General features: G+C 39.4%; 1 protein-coding gene across 1 annotated transcript; it reads left to right on the forward strand.

The window, feature by feature from the left end:
* Positions 1 to 1,094: 1,094 nt before the first annotated feature.
* tm7sf3 (transmembrane 7 superfamily member 3) lies at positions 1,095 to 19,088 on the forward strand. The gene is made up of 12 exons (XM_023285398.3): positions 1,095 to 1,350; positions 4,162 to 4,316; positions 9,150 to 9,300; positions 9,675 to 9,795; positions 12,283 to 12,454; positions 12,566 to 12,743; positions 13,786 to 13,872; positions 16,157 to 16,237; positions 16,350 to 16,502; positions 16,631 to 16,731; positions 17,516 to 17,678; positions 17,795 to 19,088. Exons 1-12 carry the CDS (start codon positions 1,266 to 1,268, stop codon positions 18,046 to 18,048), a joined length of 1,701 nt encoding a protein of 566 aa, XP_023141166.1. The 5' UTR covers positions 1,095 to 1,265; the 3' UTR covers positions 18,049 to 19,088.
* The last annotated feature ends 689 nt before the right edge of the window (positions 19,089 to 19,777 follow it).

Raw genomic sequence — 19,777 nt, forward strand, 5'->3', positions numbered from 1 at the left:
CTTATATAATGTTTACATGGGAACTGTTAGGCCATTACCAGTTAGAAGGTCAATTGTGGGACTTTTTGTATCATAGTTGACAGGTGTCATAGTTGACATTTTTGCTGTTTTCAGGCCTAAAATCAACATGGGTGCCTATAACCAAACACCACGTGGCATTTTTAGAGAAAGATTCTTCTAAATATTATATTTCCAATTGAGTAAAATTGAAATTGAAAGTTATTTATAAAGATATTGTAGTAAACCTGTTGACATTCCATAAATCCACACTTGACTCTTTATATACAGTCTATGCTCACACACTATATTAAATAACTCAGAAAGCCTTGGAGTTTTGCCAGTCTTTTCTTCAGGAGGAAATGACATCATGTGGAGCAGGTCATGTGATCTGGAATTAACACACTTCCTTGAGAGGTGTATTTGTAACGGGGAACTTAGTTGAAAGTGATTTTCTCGGACACAGGTACAATTTGTTATTTTTGGAAAATTTGAATAAAATTTGATATGTCGCCCAAAAATAAATATCTGTCATGATTATCTCAACTTAATAAAAAGAACACAATCAAAGCAATTTTTGAATAACCTCATTTTATTATTGTTTAGCTAATTAGAAGGTGGTTGTCATTAAATTCAAATGGTTATTTAGTTGACATTTTTGATATCCAGTCATTTTTTTTATTAATAAGTGATTGTTTTCATAATAAATAATTATGGAATTTGTGAATGCATGATCAAAATGAACATAAAAAAACTTATTTTTTTTTACTTTTAATAAAAATGTATGCAAAATATACCCCATGAACTTCAAAAGTCCCTCAATTATATATTGACCCTAGATATGAACACAGACTGTAGAATATGGATATGAACAGACAGTCTATGGATATGAACAGACTTGAAAAATAAGGCCGTTATCAAAGTGAAACGGTGCTAGAAAAGTTGTCCAATCATATTTAGTTGTCGCCATAGACTGTATAATAAAGTCTCTGGTTGTTGCTAGGTAGAAGGGAAATTAAAAAAAAAAAAAAAAAAAAAAAAAAAGGGAAATATCGCGGTGCTGAGAGACGAGATTCTCGCGACAGCTCCTGTTGATCCGTCAGAGAGCGGCAGAGGGAGAGAGAGGAGTCAGTCACGCAAATCCTTTCACTTCACTCAAGCATGTTGCGTTTTAGTTCGCAGGGACTTCTGCTCCCCAAAAACTGGAGACTGTCAGTTTACAAACGACTGTGCTGACTGCAAGACAGAAGCGTTTAAGTGTGAGCTAAATGAAGCAGAGGAACATGTCTGGTTGGGTTGGCTGTCCGTTGCTGCTGCTGCTGTTGGTGTGTCAAGTTCAGACCCAGGCAGAAAGTGAGTAACGTTACCAGCTAGCAGTGATGGGATTTGACTTTTCTGATTTATGTCTGTAACGTAACTGTCTGAAGATGCGAAACTGATGAAAGTGATGCTGTGAATTGGCAGTGTTTGTAGGTCAGGCAAGTCAAACTGAGGTTCTTAAATAGTGTTTAGTCTAGACAGTGTATTTGTCAGTGTTTAGCTAGTTTTAGCTAACTAAACATCCAGCTTCTTACATTTATGTATGTCCTGGTTTCTGTTCTCATTTATAGCAATAAACTGAATAACTTAACAACTAGTAGATTACCTGAAGAATATTAACAAGTTTTTTTTCTTACAGAAAAACGCAAACCGGTTAAATATTTAGCTAGTCATTTAATATCTGACTAATCGATTAATTGTTGCAGTTGTATTTGAGTTTTGAAAGGAAGGTTTGTCATCTATTTGTTTTCACTTGATATTGGTCAAAAGCGATGTTGTAAGGAGCATCACAGAGCAATGACGACTATTACTGAAAATAATGCATGATTTTCATATAGCAACAGTAGTAGGATATCCTACTTTTGAGTTTGTCCATCTAAATGTAGTACAATGTCACTTTTTGTGGTACTACATAAGCTGTTCGCAGTTAACGGGGAATTCTATTAATAGGAAATGTTGATTCCTCTGCTAAGACTTAGTAGAAATATCAACAAGTTAATTTAACATCATCTAACCTCTAAGAACTCATCCTGTGTGCTAAATCAATACAGCCTGATGCCAACAACAGTGAGTTCAGATGACATGACAAATCCACTTTATGCTTCTCTTCTGTATCACAGCAGTTCAATCTACGTTTTTCTGTAGTCCTCATAACAGTCAACCTGAGTTTAGTAAGTTATTGCGCATTGTAAATGGTGATTTTGATTTGTCGCTCATGTGTGTCTGCTTGTTTCCTTGCAAAAAAATAAAATAAAATCCAGTCCACAAGTTCAGGAAGTTACTTTATCATAAAATAACCTCAGGTGGACATTGTAAATCGTGATTTTGACTTACCGCTCACGTTTGTCCACTTCATTCCTTGTAAAAGACATAAAACTAAAAATCAGGGCTTGAGGTGCAGTAAAATGAAATAAACTCAGGTGCTTGCTGTGTATGATGTTTTCCACTTGTTGCTCATGTTTATCCGCTTGTTTCCTTTTTAAAAACAATCAAGGCAGCAGGTCACTGAGCTGGAGTCTGACCTGTAAACAGTCTGGATCACTGAACACGTGTAACCTGCTACACATCTACACAGCATTAGCTTTACAGCATTATTCCTGTTTGTGTGAGAAAAAAATTGGTTTAGACGTACAGTAAGACCGTACACATGACCTCTAGGACTTACTGTAATATACTGAACAGAATGTAGGCTTGTTTGTGCACTTTACACCAACATACTTCAACAGTCAAAGCAGCTATGAGTAAACTCTCATTCTGAAACCATGAGAGCCATTAAATCAGTCAGATAAGCAGCGAGGAAAGCTCAGTGTCATAAATGATAAGAATCAGAGATGAGAACCAAATATTATAAGCTGCATGAGGAGTTGCACTTGTTCTGAAACATTTGCTTCATGAAGTGCAGACATATGCTACTGGCAAGTGTTTTAGGATGTCACTGTTAATTTAATAGTCATTGCAGATCTTTTTATTTAATGATCGAGCCTCGTGCATATCAGATTTAACTGCTGGATCATTTCTGGTGCAGCATGATCATTTGCATAGGTCACGGTTTTTGTGTAACAGTCAGTGCTTCTCTGCAGGTTCTGCTCATATAGGCAGTCATATTGTAACATCCATTGGTGATGACTAATTAGCGATTTATAAAATCAAAAAGAACATAAGACAACTCAGTAGTAATATGTGCAGATGATCAGATGTGCTTTGCTAATCCGGGCCAGTTAGATGTTTTTCAGATAAATGCAGGGGCAATTTTTCTTATAAATAAAAGAAGTGTATTATAAAATAGTAATGTGTAGAAAAGTGTTTCTTTTATCAACAAAAATCAACTCTACAAGCACTAATAGTTTGCTGGGTATTATACTATAGCACTTCGACACAGGAAGCTTGCATTCATTCAGACTTTTTTTAAAAGACGCTTCTTTGATGCACTGACCTGGATTTTGGTTTCCTACTTGTCACCAAATGACAACACGTTTGTGATGTCAGGGAGCATGTTGCCTTGTGTCAGCCACACTCAGTCACTGTTCCTCTCCTGTGTAACCTAGATTGGCTGAAACAAGAGAACAAACTTCACGTCTTTACCTTAATCAAATAAAACTTGCCTTCTCTATCGCTGACCTCTAGTATCATGGAGGCTCCTCGCTGATCAAAGATGCAGAAAGTAGTTTAGAAAACTCACTTGTCAGGTTTTGTAGACTATGTTAAGTTTTTTTGACTGGTGTGTTCATCTATTTCTGTGTTTCAAGTTTTCTGTGAAGTGGTTCTTCGTAATCAGCTGTTCTACATGACATGAATACATACACTACCAGTCAAAAGTTTGGACACACCTCCTCATTCAATGGTTTTTATTTATTTGTATTATTTTCTACATTGTAGACTAATACTGAAGATTAACACTTTCTTGTTTACAACATAATTCCATATGTATTCTTTTATAGCTTTGATGTCTTCAGTATTAATCTACAATGTATAAAATAATAAAATAAAAACCACTGAAAGAGAAAGTGTGTCCAAACTTGTGACTGGTAGTGTATCTCAGGGTGTACGGTGACACTGTAGCAGACAATCAGGTGTACAACCATGTAGCTTATAGGAATAAATCTTACTTTTCCTTTTCTGTCTCAGACCGGGTGGTTTTCCTGCCGGGGACATTTCAGAACGTGAGCCTCTCGCAGAATGAGACGGTGCAGGCCGTTGTGTCCAGGATCTCTCCAGCGGTCGCTTTCATCACTCTGCAGTTCCACACGCAGCACCGCAACGCCACACTGTCCTACACAAGGGTGAGAATCTTCCTCATAGTGTGACATTAGCAGGTTCATAGTGATAAGTTGATGGGGATTGTCAATAACAAGCTGGATGTGGGGATTCTCGTGTGTCTATGTTATGAACAGTTTCAGTTTTCAGCTTTGACTTCTACAGTAGCCCCTGTGACAAATGACTTGCAGACAAATCAGTTTTTATTATGTGGGGAGCCCCTTGGAAGTAACTATAAGATATACACTACCGTTTGAAAGTTTGGAGTCACTTAGAAATTTTCTTATTTTTGAAAGAAAAGCATTTTTTTCAATGAAGATAACATTAAATGAATCAGAAATCCAGTGCAGACATTCTTCATGTGGTAAATGATATATAAATACAGAGGAACATTTCCAGCAACCATCACTCCTGTGTTCTAATGCTACATTGTGTTAGCTAATGGTGCTGAAAGGCTAACTGATGATTAGAAAACCCTTGTGCAATTATGTTAGCACATGAATAAAAGTGTGAGCTTTCATGGAAAACATGAAATTGTCTGGGTGACTCCAAACTTTTGAACGGTAGTTTAGATACCAGATGAGGAAGAACATCATGAAGCTACTGTTGCAATAGAATGTATGTTGTTGTATGATTTGACAAACCTCCCCTGCGTAGTTGCTGTCAGTATCAAGTCAGTATTTTCCCAGTCACATAAACTGGACAGATTAAAATCAAAATCAAGTGTGGTCTGTGGGTCGTTTTTTAATTTCCTGTTTTTGAAAGTTTTTAAAATTTTCTGACTGTGGACTCTAATTTAATTTGTAGAGAAAGAATTGGTCTCCTGACTTGTTATTTTTATGCACACACATGCCATTAGATTGTAGAAGCCCCTTAATTAAATAAAATGCTAATATGTTACACAGAGGACATATTTGCTGACTTCATGATGAATGTTTTTTCCCAGCTTTCTGTGTGGAGCTGTAGGTAAATATTTGTTTTTCCACTGGCCCATTAATCTCAGTGGTGAACTGAAAGTTGACAGTGATTTCAGTGGCTGACAAAGCTCAAACCTCTGACGCTAAAGGATGTCGTGGCCGTTAATGTTAACACACAGTCTGTTCTCCATGTTGGTTTAACTGCTGCTTTGAAGTGTTCCTTGTGGCCTGAGGAATACACTAAGCTTGACACAGCACTAGCAGTGGCTTCAGTTCTAAACATGCGTTGAAAAGAACCGGTCAACATTAAGGGTGTGTCTGTGTCGAAAGAGTTGAAGATGAATCACTTTCTTCTGTTTGCGTAAATCCTTCATCGAGTAATTCTATTAGTGGTGCAGTCCCGTGAAAACAGTAAAAATGCAAAGTAAACTGTGAAATTGTAGGCATGTCTCTTAGTGTATGAGCAGGCGGTTAGTTCTGCCTCTAATTAATGAACGGGGCTTTGTGAGCGAGGTCGTCTGACCCTCTGAGAGAAGTCGCAATCAGCTGATCTACAGTGTACTGGTCATGAGCTGCAGACAGGGCGGCACTCCGGGGAAAAACTCCTGGCATCGGTCCCAGTAGTCCAAGGAGACGCCTCGGTTTGGGTCCAAGCAGCACTCCTGGGGATCTAGACTGATTTATGTCAGCTTTATTGGTGATAGAAACAGTGGAAAATAAGAGAAAGGAAAACAAATCCATGTGATTGAAGTGTTTTCCTAGCATCAGAAAACATCGGTCCTAAAAATAGAGGCGGCTGTTGTTTTAAATCAGAGTTTGATGTGCAGCGGATCACCAGCCAGCACCAAAACAACAACCTGCACAGGAACCCACGAGAAAAGGGAAGACATTTATAAAGATTAATAAAAAGTGAATATATACACTTCAGTTTCCTTTTTACTCTTATCTTTCTTGTGCCTATTTCCTTTTTTCTTTACTTTTATCACTGTGACTCCTTGACAGCGATAAACCACAATATCCTTCTTTATATCTGTTTATTTCTTCTTCCATCATAGTTACCAGTGTCCACAATAACTGTCTGTTTCTTCTTTAATTATTTCAACAAATCCAGAAGTACAGTACCAGAGGGTTTAAAATGAAAACTGGAAATGTTTTCATAAACTGAGCACAGACTATTTTCATTGTTAACTAATAATTAATGACGTCAAGCTTTAATTCATTTACTCACTTGTGATTGTAGTGCTTTATACTTGGTCTTGTTCTGTGGTGTGTTAGATAAATTGAATGGAAACCACAGTAATGGAGATTCTCTGCCCTCTCCAGCAGCGTCTATCTGAACAAGACTTGTTACACAAAGCAGTTATTATATGAGCAGTCGGACTGAGAGTGATGCTATGTGGGCACAGAGCCTCAGCACCGCCAGGCCTGTCAGACAACAGTATTCAGTCTTTGCTCGCTGCAAATATGCATCTAGAAGAGCACCATGTGAAGGATCGCTCCCCATCTGCTTCTGCTACAATAAATAAAGTATAGTACATTTTAGGAAGGCGCATTTTTCTCCTAAAAAACTGTTTTAGTGACACATGATGTATTATTTGCCAACTAGTTCATGTGAGTTTTGAGCTCATCGGTTCAGGATGTTCAGTCACTGACTCATCCAGCTATCAGGAAAAAGCACTTTTGATTGAGATTTGAAAAGTTAAAGAAGTTTGGCTTTGAATTTAATACAAAAAGTTACACGTTTTCAATCGAATTGAGTTTAATTCAGTACTATCTCACAGTTATATGTAGGAATTTGGGGTGTTGTGATATAGTACTAAGAAGAAATTTTAATTGAAGGTGCATTTCTCTGCACTCAAGGACACCATACAAAGAAGCTTTTTCATACATACACAATACACATGAAAAACAGAGCTAGAAAAGCACTAAGAGAGAGCAGTACTCCACCAAGGCTGTTCATTCCCCCATATGGCATTGTTGGAAATGCAGAGGTTTTTTTTTTTTTTTTTTTTTTTTTTAAAAGAAATGCAGCATTTGTGTAGTAGTTATTGATGATCAGAAATCACAGCACCATAGAGTGTGTTCATTTAATATAGATGTACCCACAAACAAAATTACCTTGTGCTGAGCACAGACGTGTGTTATGTAGCGGGCGGCGAGACTCGGAAACACCACCACAATTTAATCAGTTGTTCCTTGTATCATTTCCGATGGATAAGTCCTGATAAGTCCACGGTGGTGGATTTGTAGTAGGATCACAATAATTTGATCATCAGCAGGCAGCTGACGTAGTATTCACTGGTTGTCATAGTTACAGTGACGCCGTGCTGCTATCTGGCACATTTTTGTTGAGCTTATCTTAAGCTGAGCTGTTTCACCGTTTTCAGATTGTCGACTACAGTGATCGACTACAGTGAATCACAATCCCCAGCTCGTTAATAACTCACTAATCCATGAAACAAGGACCCAAGTATGTTGAGAAAATAGTTTTATAGGTTAGTTGCCAGTGGACTGACTCATTCTCAGATAACGTCTAATCACCACCATAAAAGCTCTTGTTAACATTCTTCAGACATTCTTGCTTTTGAGTGAAATGTCAGGACAGCTATTAAATAGTTGGCCTTGAAATTAATGTGTATTAATATGTGTTTATTTAAGAGACCTTTTCAGCTTTTATCCTTCAGTGCAGGTAGAGTGTTAGTCAGGATGTGTAACTAATCTTACAGTGCTGTTAGTGGAATATTGTTTGAGACCAGAGTGACTGCAGATAAACAGGTTTTTTTACTGGTTCAGCAGGGCTCTAATTGGGTGCAACAGTAAGCTTGATCAATCTGCATACAGTAAGGACTATGAGGCTCTATTACCTTATTAAATACAAATTCTTCTTTTTCCAAACATTTCACAATCAAAAATGTGTTTTATGCTTATCAAAGACTACCATGCAAGCATGCATTCCAACTTTCATGTACAGTGTTCCCTTATATATCGTGGGGGTTACGTTCCAGACCCCCCTGCAATAGGCAAAAATCTGCAAAGTACCAATCATATTTATTAATTATATGTATTTTAAGGCTTTATAAACCCTCCCCACACTCTTTAAACTTTTTCTAAACTATTAAAGCTACGTAATTTTAACATAAAATTCTGTATGAGTACTCTCCAGTGAATATACTACAACTAAAATGATGATGAAGATGATGATGAATTATCTGTGCAGTACTGATGATCATGATGGAAGTCCTGCACAGTGAGAACGGACAAGGCCAGATGCTGAACGCTGTTATACACAGGAGATGGAGGAGACTGATGCTACTGTCGCTCAGCCAATCAGAGCCCAGCGCTGTACGCTACACATTTTATTTCAATTTATTATTCTTCTGTTCATTCTATGTTTTAATTATTGTTTTTTAATGTTTTTTTAAATAATGTTTTTCATTTATTTTTTAGGCTAGAAAATGTTAATTTTACCGCAAAAATAATTAAAATAATAAATATATTAAAATACTTATAGTACCGCAAAATCCCGCGATATAACGAAAAATCCGCAATACTAAGTACAATTTAAAAATCTGCGATACAGTGAGACCGCGAAACGTGAACAGTGATATCATCATATAGTAAATGCACCCTACTGTAGCATTGTGACATGTTGTCATGTTAGCATGAACAAAACTAAAACAGAAAATATTCATTCATGAGTAAATACCAGCAATTACTAAAAATTTATTTCAAAAATAGATTTATTTCATTCTTTGTTCTTATAATTTTTAAACTTCAAGCTCTAAAAACCTTGATTTAGCTCAAGCCTCGTACTGTCGGCTCACAGAACCACAAGCTTTGCTGTGAACTCTTGTTTTCTTTCTGTTTTAATTGATCATACTTTCTATGTGCTTTTGTCTGTTATTCTACATGTGCTTACGTATATATTCCTGTTTGTTTCAGTTGCCAGGTGTGGGTCTGTCTCTGACGGCGGTGGACTCGGGGCTCCTGTCTGCTCTCGAGCCGAGCCAGACGTCCCTCACCTTGTTCCTGTCTTCGCCTGATGATGACACTGTGTCTGGCACCGGGGTCATCCTCCCCTACTCCAGCACTGGTAACCCTTAAACCCCTCTCAGGATGTGAATGCGAGGCCATTGCACAACTTCTCAGTGCTTCTCTTATGCCTTGTTTCACTCAACTTGTGTGTTTCATAAGAAGTGTGAAACAAGGAAGTTGCTTGCTGTAGTTTATGAACTGTTTCTGCAAACCAACGCAGAGTAGCTTTCACCGCTGGCTAAAAAACTGACATTTCACTGTGATTTTGACTTGAGGAACCTCATGCAGATCATAAGTGAGCACTGGCACTGATTGTTATAACAAGTCATCCTGCCATGGCAGGGTGCCACTGAGCCTCAGAGGAGTCCTTTTGTTGTCTGTTGGTCTAATCTGTCCCATCCAGCGTCTGATAATGAATTTGTTGTGTTTCAGACCCTGTCCCTGGAGCCTGCAACACAGAGTTCAACCTGGACATCGACCCAAACATCTATATCCACTACAACCTCTATGAGACAACGATCCGTTTTGCACCGGCAAATTTAGGATATGAGAGGTAGCACAGCACACTGACTGGAATTGTTTGCTCAATTTCCTGTTCAGCCTGTTCAGCTGAAGGCACCAACGACTGTGTGCATAGATCACATCTGCTGGCAGCTGCCGTCAAACCGCCTCACTGTTTATTGGCTAACAAATGAAATCACTCTTCCTCTGTCACACACGCAGCCTCCCCGCTACTGAGACACATATTACATTATATCTGTGTGACAGAGGCGTCCTGAAACCACCTCATTCACTTAGTCATTTCCTGCTAAATCTGCGGCTGCACAGGCTTTTGTCAAGTTTTGCTTTCTCAAAAGATCTTAGTGTGCTTCCTTGCAGCTTTCAGTTTTTAATCAGGATTGCTGTTTCAGTCTGACTACACAAAATATCTCAAGAGGCTGTTTCATTGCAGCCATGTGAACAAAGAACCCACTGCTCTTGAATGCCACTTAATTTCCTCTGGGTGAACTGCCAGTTGTCAGACAGTGTCTCACTTTTTTTGGCTTTGTGGAAATTCCAAACAGTGTGCAGATGTAGTTATTGATTCACTACCCTCAGTGGTTAGACTGGAAATACTAAGAATTCTGTTTACCATCTTTGGCTGCTGCTCAGTTTACTTAAGGTCATGTGTTAGAAACAGTTCTTCTTGGACATGTCTGACTGGAATCATTTATTGTTGTATCAGGTGATGAGTCCACGCTCTCAGAACCAAGTCATAGCTTCGTTCCACTTTTATACAGCATGCAGATTCTAACAAATGCTTGATGCTAACTGTATACACTAACTGTAACTAACTGTACATACACTGTCAAAGAATATTACTTTCAATTTGTCAGAATGCAGGAAATCTGCTTTTCTTGATTTTAAACTTGTAGGAAATACATTTAAAGGACAGAAGTAGTAGTTGTCAACCTTATTTGGAATAACGTTGTGCATTAACTATGGATGTGATGCCAAGAATAGCAATAGATGAGTGAGTATCACTAAAGCCATTGTGGTCCAGCTGCAGAGTTTGTGCTTCTGTCTTTCAAAGCATCCGTCCATCCATTGTCTGTACACTGCTTAATCCTCATTAGGGTCATGGGGGACTGCAGTCTATCCCAGCTGAGTTAGGCTGAAGGCAGGGGACACCTGGACAGGTAACAGTCTATCATAGGACTAAACATAGAGGCAAACAATCACACTCACATTCATACCTACGGACAATTTAGAATCACCAATTAACCTCAGCATGTTTTTGGACTGTGGGAGGAAGCTGGAGAACCCGGAGAAAACCCACACATGTACAGGAGAACATGCAAACTCCATGTAGAAAGATCCCAGGTCGGGACGCAAACCTTCCAAAACATTTAATACTTATTGTCTTTATTTTCCTGTGTTCTCTATTTTCCTTTGTGCAGTGCATTGTGAGATCATAGTGTTCATCAGCAGTACATTAAAACTGTACTTGATTAATTAAACCTCAAATTCTGCTTAGAATTATAGTTCATTGAGGTGCCAAAATAGTAAGAAAAAAGAGTTTCTGAATGGGGAATTAAAAAATGCGCCTTCATGGGGAACAACTACAAGTCTAGAAATTTTAGAACATGATTTGCCAAATTGTTGGCATGACAAAAGCAGAAACAGGTCTGGTTGATGATAAAAACGGTCACTTATTACTGATTGAATTGGTCATTAACACAGAATTTGTAAAATGCTATTAGCTTGTAACCAATTGCTGTTTTTAACATAGATATACCCTAGTAGCTGATGACAAGTTACTCGTCACAGAAATACTACAAACGGGTATGTTCTTTAAATTCTCTGAGCAATAAAACACAGCTCTTCTTTTTTTATAGCATCCATGTTGTTTCAGCATTCTGTTTTAGAAGCAGACGAGTGCACTAAAGGTGCAAAAACGACTTCCTAACTTCAGAAATAGGACCATCTGAGGTAGCTTGTTGTATGAACATAATTTAATTCCCACAGTGCAATGCACAGAGGAAATAGAGGTGTACGACATACACTGAGTATTTTGGTATTTTAGGAAGATTTTAGAAAACCTAAAATGAAGCCTTGAATCCTGGGTGAAATGGTTTGCTTTCTCTCCTCATGCTTTCATATTTGTATTTGTTTGTAGTCTTCTATAGCTGATTTCTGAGGCATGTGTTGATGTCAAGTTACAGTGAACTTTAGTGAGAAGTTGATTTTCTCATTGCTCAGTGTTCAAACACAACTTAGAAACTACATCCTGTCCATGCGAAATAAAGAAGTGTGTCATGCAGATTGGTACTGTTAAATGTCACACTGATCTTAAATTCATAAAAGAGTCTATAACTGTTGTCACCTGACTGAGTTATAAAAACATTTTCTGTTTACAACCTTGAAGTAAATGTGTAGAAGTTACTGAGTGTTTCTCTCATTGTAAATCACTCTGGAGAAAAACATGTAAACAGACTGTAAAAAAAAAAAAAAAAAAAAGGCAGTTTGATCTGACTTCACTGTCCCTGCTCTCTGTCAGAGGTGGAACTCCTCCGGCCTGCGACCAATCGAAAGCAACCAACACTCGCTGGCGGCTGCAGTATGATGTCTACCAGTACTTCCTTCCTGAGAACGACCTGTCAGAGCGCAGCTTGTTCAGTGGCATTCAGGCTGCGGCCGACATCCAAGGCGTGATGACGAACGGCAGACGGGTAGGCAGCATGAACGTGGTGTTGAACTCTCTGTGTTTAGCTGTTTAATATCTCAGCTAAGATGAACATGTACACAGCGTTTAGATTTGTATCCACCGTGTCTCCCTGCAGGTCATGATGCTGCTGTCAACAGATATGACCAGGGTGGTGTTTAACTCCATCCCCGGGCAGGGTGTCATCTACTCGGTCATCGTCAGAGACCCGCTGTTGAACACGTCGGCCTCCTACGTGCCCGTCCACACCTACGCCTGCAGCTTTACTTCCACTCTGGACGACTGTCACACACTCGGTGAGCTTCTGTGTCTCAGAAATAACTGAATTAAATGAAAGTTTTTTGTTGCTCCGAGTTATGTGATGATCGGCATTGGTTTGTCTGTTTGTCCGTCCGTTAGCAACATTACTAGTTAGTTAGTTTTTATTTCACTCATTGACAAAAGAGAAAAAAAGTAAAAAAACACTTCTATACGTTACAAAAACCAGCATCATTACTCAAAAACATCAACAACAGATTTTGGCAGTGATGCAGCTTACTGTCTGGATCCACGGATTTGTTAAGGATTTCTGTATCACTGTGAGATAGCGGCATAGCGTCACTGTAACCATGACAACAAGTGAACACTACATCAGCTGCCTGCTGATGATCACGTGATTGTGATCCTACTACAAATCCACCATTGCGGACTTATTGGGACTTATCCGTCGGAAATCATACAAGGCACAACTGATTAAATTGTGGGGGTGTTTCTGAGTCCCATCAATTCCCACCGCCTGCTCCATATTTAGGTCACATGATTCAGTATCCGTACATAACGTACACATGTATAACACATGCCTGTGCTCAGCATAAGGTCATTTTTTTTTGTGGGTACATCTATATTAAATGGCTACATTCTATGGTGCTGTGATTTCTGATCACCAATAACTAATAAACAAATGCTGCATTTCTAAAAGAAAAAAAATGCTGCATTTCTGACAATGCCATATGGGGGAATGAACAGCCTTGGCGGAGTACTGCGCTCTGAATGTTTTTCTAGTTGTTTTTTTTTTGTCATCTGGTGCACACTAAACATTTAAATACTCTTTTCTAAAAAACTTGTAGTTGGGTAATCGTAAGGATTCAGTCATTTTTATGCAGCAAAATCCTCCAATTAAAATACATTTCATCTGTTTTTTGAGTCAATTGACAATACAGAATGAATTCACAAAAAAAAAAACATCAGCTGCCCTCTCTTTAAAAACCTGACAGATTCAGTAAAGACAAACCTAAACCTCTTAATGCATCTTCTCGTGGTAACATTAGATGGTAACTTTTTGCTTTATTTTGATTGCAGGAAAAGTATCTACCAAAATCTTCTTCACCATCGCTGGCTTGGCAGGGCTGTTTGTTTGCTTCTGTGGTCACCGGTTCTTCAAATGTGGTGAGTTTAACATTGCTTCATGTGACTTTGTTATTGCATTATCCCAATGCCTTATTATTATTTCATTTTACAGTATAACTGCTACCACCAGGGATCATTTTAGTGAGTTGAAAGCACTGTTTACACAATAGGTCTTGTCTGAAATGAAATGTTAAACCCAAATTAACACGAGACAAACTTGTGACACAAACTGTTGGTGGTTTCAGCTCTGTCTTATTTTTTTCTGTGTAGTTTTTGTCTATTTGTGTCAACAAACATGGAGACGGCTAGGTTTGTAGTCAGTAGGAGAAATTTTGGTTGGTTGAAATCATACCTACACTTTAACCGATTTATAAGTTGTATGGACAAAAAAAATCTAGCACCAGTTGCATGAAACAGCTCAGTTCAAGATTCTCCTTTGAGGTTAAGGTTTGATTAATATAATAGCTGTTGCCCAAAACACCCCTCAGTCTTGTCGTATTTAAGGTGTCTCCTTATCTTGGTCTTATACTTAAGGGACACCTTAAAGCTAGTCAAAATTTTTCACAAAAGACCTCAGCAACCACAGTAAGGAAAAGCACCGAACATCTTCACCACAGCATGTCACAGTTTATGACAATAAGTAAAGACGATGAGCAGTTCAAGACGTATTGAATTCATGTTTGGTGAAGTTTCCTCCCACATTTGTTGTTTCTTTTCATATTTACTTTTTAGTGTATCCTTTCTTTTACTGTATTCCTTCAAAAGTATTATAGTTTCCTCCCCTGACAACTACAGGATCTATAGGACAACTTGATGAGGCATTAACTGGTACTCCAAACCCAAGTACGAGCAAGTTGTCCTCATAGAAACAGTAGAATCTGACCGCTGTATAGCCTCTTTCAGTAAACTGCCTTAATGTTTTGACTTAAGTAGGGGAACATTTTACGGGATTCTGTGCAACACTCTTAGGTTAGACCCTCAGCTAAGGAATAATTAGGTGTCAAACTTGGGGACAAAGCTTAAGATGATGTGACAGGGTAATATACATTATCTGTAGATAAGCTAAATGTGCCAAAGTGCACTGAGTGCACGCTATCTGCTGGCTCTATTAGCCTAAATGAATTAGAAATAAACATAATCATAAGTAGAGCTTATATTAACTAGTGGTCCCAGCACAAGAAATACTGAGGAATATAATGCAGAGAAGTTAGTCTACTGTGTTTAGATGGTCTTCCATGTTGGGTTGTTGAGCTGCGATATACAAAGTTAAGTTTACACTTGACTTTTTAGTCATCTGTTTGAACAAAGTGGACGTCAAACAACTTCTTTGACATGGATTTGATTAGTTTGGAGTCAAGTCCAGGTGAAAATATTGGATTAATTGTGAAAGGCTATTGATGTAGTGCTTTTCTTCTCATGAAACTAAAGCCAAGGATTGTTGGAATTCAGTCCAATGAGAGCATATTGATTAACCAATGGAGGATTAAAACTAGAGACTACAGCTCTAGAGACCACAGTTGAAGCTTTTACGGAAAGTTTTGAGCTCATATGAATTGTTTCAGCCCCTTCATTACCCTGTTTGAAACTAGTACTGATGTTCATGTGACACTGCATTGGTCCAGTAGGAGCTGTCTTATTGTCTTCCAAAATTAAACTGTTAAATCTGTTATCTTCTCAACAGTCACAGTTCTGTTCAGGCTCAACAGAATAGATTAGTGTAGCCAGAATTTGTGTTTGGAAATTTGAACTTCCTTTTGGAAACCTGAAAGGTCTCAAAAGGATGCAGAGCTCTGGTGTGAAGCTGACACGGCACAGCACAGCACAGCACAGCACAGCACAGCACAGCACAGCACAGCACAGCACAGCACAGCACAGCACAGCACAGCACAGCACAGCACAGAGGTGTGTTGCATGTCCTCAGTCCCATGGAGGTTATGGTTGTTAGTAGTCAAATAAATGTCAGAAAGTGAGCTTGTTGGGTTCCAGCTGCAGCCTCATGTGGTCTCCTTTGCGCGTGATGTTGAAATGTATTTGTTCCAAACTGAACCCATGACTGCCACTGCTGCCAGTGGTTCTGATAAATCAGAAAATGACTGATGGTGTGAGACAGTACATCTCCCTCTGGGGAAAAGTCTTTTATCCAGAGCATGTACTTTCATCCAGTTCCAGGAGTTGAATTTTCATGAGCGTTAGTGATGTTTGTGTGCAATAATCAGATCAAAACATGTTTGTAGAGGCTGTGAGAATAAATTACTGTTATGTCTAAAGTTTGGCATTTCTTTTCTGTTTCTTTTCCTTTCTATTTTCTCCTCCTGTCATGCAGAGCTGTTCTGTATGGGTTTCAGCTTCGCAGCGTTTTTCTTCTTTGTCCTGATCACTCGGACCACAGACCTGGGCTATGACAGTAGGTTTTTGTTTGTTTTGTAAGTTGTGCCTCTACAGTGATATTAAAAACTGCCTGTCATCCACCAGTAAAAACCATTCTGATCACTGTCTGTGTCCGTCTGTCTCTGCAGTCCGTCTGGCCCTGTCAGCAGTGGTGGGCGTGGTGGGCGGAGTCGCCCTGGTGATGAGCTGGTGGCGTTTCGGTTCAGTCATGGCCTGTGTGGTCGTGGTTGGCCTGATGCTCGGCTTCCTCATCGCCTCTGTTGTCCTCTTCACTCCACTAGGTTCGTAAAAATCTCCCTTGTTATGTGTTAAGTGATGCTTCAGTGCTGTAAAAAAAAAAAACGTCGTTTATGACAAGGAGCAGCCTTTGTTTAACCTTCTAAGTGTTTGTGTTGTGGTCTTTTTCCAGGTGACCTCGACATTTTCAGGCGTTCAGATTTGGTTTTCTGGGTGACGTTCTGCTGCATTATGATCATCGTTCCGCTCCTCTTCGTGCGTTGGCCCAGAGAGGTAACCGACCTGACACTTTAGCCCACTGCAGGATGTGCACAAGTTTAAAGTTGTTTACTTTGGTGTCATCTAGTGGTCATGACATGAATGACTCTGATGAACAGCCCCATTAATAGTTTGAAACATGGTGCTATCACATTAAAGCTTTACATTACAATTTAGCTACATAATACATACAGTAACTGTGAGTAACGTGACCAAAAAGGAGCATGTGAGTGTTTTTAAAGGATAATTGGAACATTGTTTGAATAATGGACGGACAGAGTGAGAAAAGCATGATTACAAACAAGATAAATTAATGCGGCTCTCATGTCTGAATGACAAGCATGTGATTTGAAAGGATTAGCTTAGCTTAGCTTAAAGAATAGAAACTGGGAAATAGCTGGCTTTGCTCCAAAGTTTAAAATCTCACTAATAAACATCCATCTATTATCTACACACTGCTTCATCCTCATTAGGGTCATGGGGGGCTGGAGTCTATCCCAGCTGACTTAGAGTGAAGGTAGGGTACACCTGGACAGGTCACCAGTCTATCACAGGACTACACATAGAGACAAACAATCACACTCACATTCACACCTACAGACAATTTAGAATCACCAATTAACCTCAGCATGTTTTTGGATTTTGGGAGGAAGCTGGAGAACCTGGAGAAAACCCACACATGCACAGAGAGAACATGCAAACTCCATGCAGAAAGATGTCAGGCTGGGATGAGAAACGTGGGATATGATTTTTGAAATGAGACAAACAGTACAAACTGTTTGTGTTTTCTGCGTTTCAGGGGAACATCATCACATGCGGAGTTGTCGGTGCTTACGCTGTGGTTCTGGCCTTCAATGCGTATATTTACACCAGCCTCTCCTACATCACCCTGAACATCCTCAAACGCTTACTCAACAACAACTTCAACGCAGCGTTCACAGACGTGCCGTTCCAGACCATGGGTGAGTTCACAGCTGAAACTGAACCGAACATATTAACATTTAAAAGTACTGCTAACAGACTTGGGTTGTGGATCTCGTCTCAACACAGTTCTATCCTTTTGTCTTCCTCCAACCAGACTATGTCATGATCACGGTGTGGGTGGTGCTGGGTGTGTGCGGCATCGTCCTGCAGCTCTACCGCGAGCGTTCCCGGCCGTTCTTCCCGCCCAGCCCGTACCTCATGTGGCTGCAGGAGCGAGAGCGTCGCAAGACCAACATCCTGGACCCGAGCCACCACTTTCCCTCGCTGGCAAACCGCTTCCTGACGCGAGTGCGGCAGCTGACCAAGCGGGCGGAGCCAGCAGGAGAACACACACCACTGCTTCTGTAAACCCGGGACTCTCTAATCACTGCTGTACGAAGGCGGGCTGCACTCAGAGCCGGACTCAGGACCAGAGGAAAAGACCCCTGTGAAGGATTTTTGAACCGTGGAGACTCAAGCCGTCAAGGAATCCAGAAAGACTCTTATTACCTGGAGAAACATTGATCCTCATTAATGGTGCTGAGACTTCACTTCATATCAGCTGATCAGTAGAAATGAAACATAAATGACAATGCAGACCTCAAATAGAAAGGTTTTTGATAACTAACACCACTTTTTATGCGACATTCTAATGACATTTTAACTGTGGTGTAGAACAACTGTCCTCGTTGTCTTTTTTATGACTACATTCTAGCTGGTTTGATGCTTCCTGGTGTTGCTTCTGCTCATTTTACTGTTTGCACTCAAGTTACAAACCACTAATAATGTAATAATGTACAAAGTGAGGCATTTTATCCCTGCTGACTGGGATTATTTCTACCAACACAAGTGTCACAGCAACGTGTTTGATCTCTACAGTGCATTATGAAGCCCAGCTGGTTTTTAAAAAACTCATCTTTGTAAAATGGCCAGACTTCTGAGATACAACACACTGAATGCTCTCAAACCTAAAAGATTTAGTTTATGTGACGATTTTGAGTCATGCAGGTCACAAATAAGCATTTTTACACAAAAACATATTTCCTTTCGTGTTTAACTGTTGACTTGTGTACTCTTGATTAGACTAAACTTCTAAATGTTTTGTACTTTGCACACTGGATTTTAATGTATTTAATTTCTCTTCCTGTAAAGTTGCTGATTGATCTGTTTCAACTCGAGTGCCATGACTTTTCTCAGGGTTTCACACTGAGCCTTTAGACAACTGATGAAACTTTCTACTTAAAGCCTGTAAATGTCTGTCAGTGTTGTATTTAGCTACTGAACTTACTGATCTTGTGGGTTTCAAAAAACAATCTAAAACCATATATGTAAATGTGTTTCAAAAAAGAGGTAATTTGTAATATAACATCTTTTGATATTTAATAAACGTCTACAGGTAAGACATGTGACATTTTTCACAGTTCTGCTGTTGTTTTGTTGCTCGACATTCCACTTTAAAATCCTCCAGAGGTATTTTCGTTCCAGTTGGGAATATACTTACATACTTGACCAGGTCACAGTTGGTTCTTTCTGCCAAGTTATTTGACCTCTTTCTATCCAGTATTTGGATGTAAATACTAAATTGATAGTATGGCTCTTGGTGCACCTCCTATAACATGAGCCACTGCTGCAGCTGTAATGTTTAAAACAAGAAGACAGCGTTCTGTGTCCACATATATTCTTTAAACTTGCAGCAGAACACACCTGTAAACACGAGGGGATGGGATCATACAGTAACTGATGGTGTGGCACTAAAATCATGTGTCGCCCCCAACAATGATGGTAACAATTCTATGATAACTGATACAATGCACAGCAATCATCTACAACACGTCTAATGAGTGTATCACAGTCCGTGCACATACAGAACAGTGTCTCAAGCACCATCCTGAGCAGCACAGGGCCTCCACAAGGAACTGTGCTGGCTCCATTCCTGTTTACTACAACACCAGCTGCTGCTTTCTGCAGAAATTTTCAGATGACCCCGCTGCTATCGGCCTCATCTAAAGGGGCAATGAGCAGGACTATAGGGACACCAATCACCATCAGGGACACTGTGGTGGAGGTGGTCGCCAACCACAGGTACCTTGGTGTGCAG

This window comes from Amphiprion ocellaris, chromosome 21, assembly GCF_022539595.1.
Source record: "Amphiprion ocellaris isolate individual 3 ecotype Okinawa chromosome 21, ASM2253959v1, whole genome shotgun sequence".
Taxonomy (NCBI): domain Eukaryota; kingdom Metazoa; phylum Chordata; class Actinopteri; family Pomacentridae; genus Amphiprion; species Amphiprion ocellaris.